Raw genomic sequence first — 4,886 nt, 5'->3', positions numbered from 1 at the left:
ACAGAATAGGTGATGAGAGAGAGATATTTGTAATCCAAGGAAAATGTTGAGAGAAGGCAATTATGTCGAATTCCACAGGTTCCATGGTAGTAAAACAAGAGAACAGTCGCTGTAGATTTTATTTGTCGTCGTTCCAAACCCACATACGATTTATCACCGAAAGTGACTTGTCACAAGGGGTATCGTCTTCAAGTGAATTACCACACCACACCCAGGCAAGGGTTAACACATCAGTGGTCTTCACAGGACACCCCAAATCAGATCCACTCCTATGGATCAAACGAGGTGACAACTACACATTCGATGTACGGTGAATCAATAATTAACCCACCCTTGTGGGCATAGGAAAGTTCCAAACAGTGACCCTTGGCCAGTAGTTCCCTGGTTTCGATCCTTCCATTTTGCCTCCTTCGTCTCCGTCTGTCTCTGAGTGTCTGTGTCCTCGGTTAAAACGAAACAAGCTGCGAGCGATGTAAACAAGCTGCAAGTCAGACTGATTCACCTTCTTAATCTCTCTCGCTCTCTCTTAAAATGACAGTCCACAGCAAACGAAACCCAGGGATTCATAACTATGGCCACTCCCCATTGTGAACTGACTGGTGAGCCAGTAGTTGGGACGACTGAGTGAATCCCTTCCCACAGACTGAGCAAGTGAACGGCTTCTCCCCAGTGTGAACTTGCTGATGTCTCTGTAGGTTGGATGATCCAGCGAATCTCTTCCCACATTTTGAGCAGGCGAACGGCCTTTCCCCTGTGTGAACTCGCTGGTGTTTCAGTAGTTGGAATGACAGACTGAATCGTTTCCCACAGAATGAGCAAGTGAACGGCTTCTCCACAGTGTGAATTTGATGGTGTGCCTGTAGGGTGGAAGATTGAGTGAATCTCTTCCAACATTCTGAGCAGGTGAATGGCTTCTCCCCAGTGTGAACTCGCTGGTGTCTCTGCAGGTGGGATGACTGAGTGAATCCCTTCCCACATTCTGAGCAGGTGAATGGCCTCTCCCCAGTGTGAACTCGCTGATGTACCAGTAGGCAGGATGAATCTGTGAATCCCTTCCCACATTCTGAGCAGGTGAATGGCCTCTCCCCAGTGTGAACTGGCTGATGATTCTGTAGGTTGCATAAGTGAGTGAAGCTCTTCCCACATTCTGAGCAGGAGAACGGCTACTCCCCAGTGTGAACTCGCTGGTGTCTCTGCAGGTGGGATGACTGAGTGAATCCCTTCCCACAGACTGAGCAGGGGAATGGCTTCTCCCCAGTGTGAACTCGCTGATGATTCTGTAGGTTGGATAACTCCGTGAATCTCTTCCCACATTCTGAGCAGGTGAACGGCTTCTCCCCAGTGTGAACTCGCTGATGACTCAGTAGGTGGGATGATTTAATGAATCTCTTCCCACAGACTGAGCAAGTGAATGGCCGCTCCCTGGTGTGAAGTCGCTGGTGAGCCATTAGGTCAGATGACTGAGTGAATCCTTTCCTAGAAATTCAGCAAATGACCAGCCTCTGCCTGGTGTGAACTGACTGGTGTGTCCACAGGTGGGAAAACTGAGTGAATCCTTTCTCACACACAGAACAGGTGAATGGCCTTGCCCAGTGTGAACTTGCTGATGTACCTTCAGTTGAGATGACCGAGTTAATCCATTCCCACTCCACCCCCATTCATCTCGTTCTTCTGCACTGGTGGGTGTAACATAGGACACTGTATCCTGCACCACAGGAGAAACTCTTCCGCGCATCATGTCCCTGACGGGGGGAACATTCCCGGCTGTGCAGTGACGTAATCAGTGACGCCAAATTCTCAGGATTCTTCCATCAACGGCGTGCTGCAGTGAGCAGCTTTGGATGAATCCAAATGTGAAACTGAGCTCCCCTCGCATTCCTACTCACAAACTCAGTGCTGCACGGAACAAGGCTGTCACAATTTTATCAATGAAAAATGCATGGCATATTACAGAGCAGTCTGAAGCCGTCAGATGAACATAGAAATGAATATCATATTATTTATGAGTGGGAAATAACTCTGGATAATTCATGGTCTGGTGCACATTGAGGAATATGTGACAGAATCGGCAAACATAAGAGTTGCGAATATACGGCGAAGGAGCAATTTAGAACTGCGAGAGAAATGTCTATAGCGGGGGTGATTAATAAGTTCGTGGCCTGAGGTAGAAGGTGTCAACTTTAGAAACCTGGTGCATTTATTTTTCAATGAGTTATGATGAGTTATTAGCTTCAAACTTTCTGCATAATCACTCAAAGAGCTGAAATTCACGTGCATGTAACGTGAACTGTATAATTCATCTCCTTCGAACTTATCAATCACCCCTGCTGTGGACCACTTCTGGAGGTCCAGGACGGCGAATTCTACAAAGAAGGAATCCATACGCTTCACGACCGCTGGACTAAGTGTGTAAATGTAGGAGGGGACAATGTTGAAAAATAAACGTGTTTGGTTTTCTAAAGTTGACTCATTCTACCTTAGCCACGAACTTATGAATCACCCCTCATAAATGCTGCTCAAACAAAAAACTCGATGCCTCTATGGGTTTTATTTCGATCAGTTTATTAATTTAGTTATGCACTTGTTTGATTAAATTAATTAATTTTTTTATTTTACTTATTTTCATTTAACATTTCAGAGATTGTTTTGTCAAACCACAGAAATTTTACGGATCGGCTGCTCTTCAATTGGTTCTATGGGTTTTAGTAAGAATCGCATGCCGAGTAATGCCGGGACGAACGGTCTGTTTGCTGTATGACTCTATTACACAGGATGTCCTGCTCCATACAGCCGTGATCATTCATCAGTGCACCGCCTCTCTCACAATTTTAACATACACCAAATGCAGGAGACTCTTGTTCTAAAAATAGCTCTGGGAATACAATATCTATTTTAAGAGCATTTTCTGAATTTGAGAAACAGCGAGAAAGAAGGAGGATAAATAGACCCGCTCACACTGAATCAGAGTCACACAGGTGCAGGACTGAGACGACATACGAAATACTCGAACAGAGACTGACAGATACAGAATGAAACCCACACTACCACTCTGTAACAGAGACTGGCAGATACAGAATGAAACCCACACTCTCACTCTGTAACAGAGACTGACAGATACAGAATGAAACCCACACTCTCACACTGTAACAGAGACTGTCAGATACAGAATGAAACCTACACTCTCACACTGTAACAGAGACTGACAGATACAGAATGAAACCCACACTCGCACTCTGTAACAGAGACTGACAGATACAGAATGAAACCCACACTCTCACACTGTAACAGAGACTGACAGATACAGAATGAAACCCACACCCTCACACTGTAACAGAGACTGACAGATACAGAATGAAACCTACACTCTCACACTGTAGCAGAGACTGACAGATACAGAATGAAACCCACACTCTCACTCTGTAACAGAGACTGACAGATACAGAATGAAACCCACACTCTCACACTGTAACAGAGACTGACAGATACAGAATGAAACCCACACTCTCACACTGTAGCAGAGACTGACAGATACAGAATGAAACCCACACTCTCACACTGTAGCAGAGACTGACAGATACAGAATGAAACCCACACTACCACTCTGTAACAGAAACTGGCAGATACAGAATGAAACCCACACTCTCACACTGTAACAGAGACTGACAGATACAGAATGAAACCTACACTCTCACACTGTAGCAGAGACTGACAGATACAGAATGAAACCCACACTCTCACACTGTAACAGAGACTGACAGATACAGAATGAAACCCAAACTCTCACGCTCTAACAGAGACTGACAGATACAGAATGAAACCCACACTCTCACACTGTAACAGAGACTGTCAGATACAGAATGAAACCTACACTCTCACACTGTAACAGAGACTGACAGATACAGAATGAAACCCACACTCGCACTCTGTAACAGAGACTGACAGATACAGAATGAAACCCACACTCTCACACTGTAACAGAGACTGACAGATACAGAATGAAACCCACACCCTCACACTGTAACAGAGACTGACAGATACAGAATGAAACCTACACTCTCACACTGTAGCAGAGACTGACAGATACAGAATGAAACCCACACTCTCACTCTGTAACAGAGACTGACAGATACAGAATGAAACCCACACTCTCACACTGTAACAGAGCCTGACAGATACAGAATGAAACCCACACTCTCACACTGTAGCAGAGACTGACAGATACAGAATGAAACCCACACTCTCACACTGTAGCAGAGACTGACAGATACAGAATGAAACCCACACTCTCACACTGTAACAGAGACTGACAGATACAGAATGAAACCCACACTCTCACACTGAACCCGAGAGTGACACCTACAGAAACCCACACTCTCAGTCTGTACCAGGGACTGATTTCTACAAAATGAACACGCTCCCCACTCTCACATCGCACCGGAGACTTGTGGGTACAGAATGAACCACCCCTCTTTACACCATAGCGGCGACAAGTAGGTAGACAATAGAACACACAGATTATGCGATGGAATCTCTCCTGTTTGTTGATTGTCTCTGCACTGCTGCCGTTCTCTGTCTCTCCTCTGTATTTTATGTGAATTGCAATTCAACCTTCACTTCATTTTCGGCTTGAAACCTACTGCATCCTGAACCCTCTGCTCTCCGGCAGACTGAGCTACTACCCTCTGTTCTCTATTTACTGTTCATTTTTCTTTCATGCTCCTTTGAATATCGCTTTCTGCAATAAGTCGTTTCTCTTTTTTTCTGTCCCTTAATCTATTTGCAGATTCTGCCGTAAAATATGTTGTTTAACGTGTTCAGTGACGAAAGAGAAAGAAATGAACAGGGACATCAATAAAGAATTTAATACATTCGCAGTAAGAGATGGA

At 44.8% G+C, this 4,886-nt stretch overlaps 1 protein-coding gene across 1 annotated transcript in view; it reads right to left on the bottom strand.

The window, feature by feature from the left end:
* Positions 1–211: 211 nt before the first annotated feature.
* LOC140720884 (uncharacterized) overlaps positions 212–4,886 on the bottom strand; it is a 186,017-nt gene continuing 181,342 nt past the window's right edge. The window contains 1 exon segment of the mRNA XM_073035732.1: positions 212–1,454. Within this exon segment, the coding sequence (XP_072891833.1) occupies positions 570–1,454 (885 nt within the window). The 3' untranslated portion in view covers positions 212–569.

Source organism: Hemitrygon akajei, unplaced genomic scaffold (genome assembly GCF_048418815.1).
Source record: "Hemitrygon akajei unplaced genomic scaffold, sHemAka1.3 Scf000048, whole genome shotgun sequence".
NCBI lineage: Eukaryota > Metazoa > Chordata > Chondrichthyes > Myliobatiformes > Dasyatidae > Hemitrygon > Hemitrygon akajei.
This window is presented reverse-complemented; position numbering and strand designations above follow the sequence as displayed.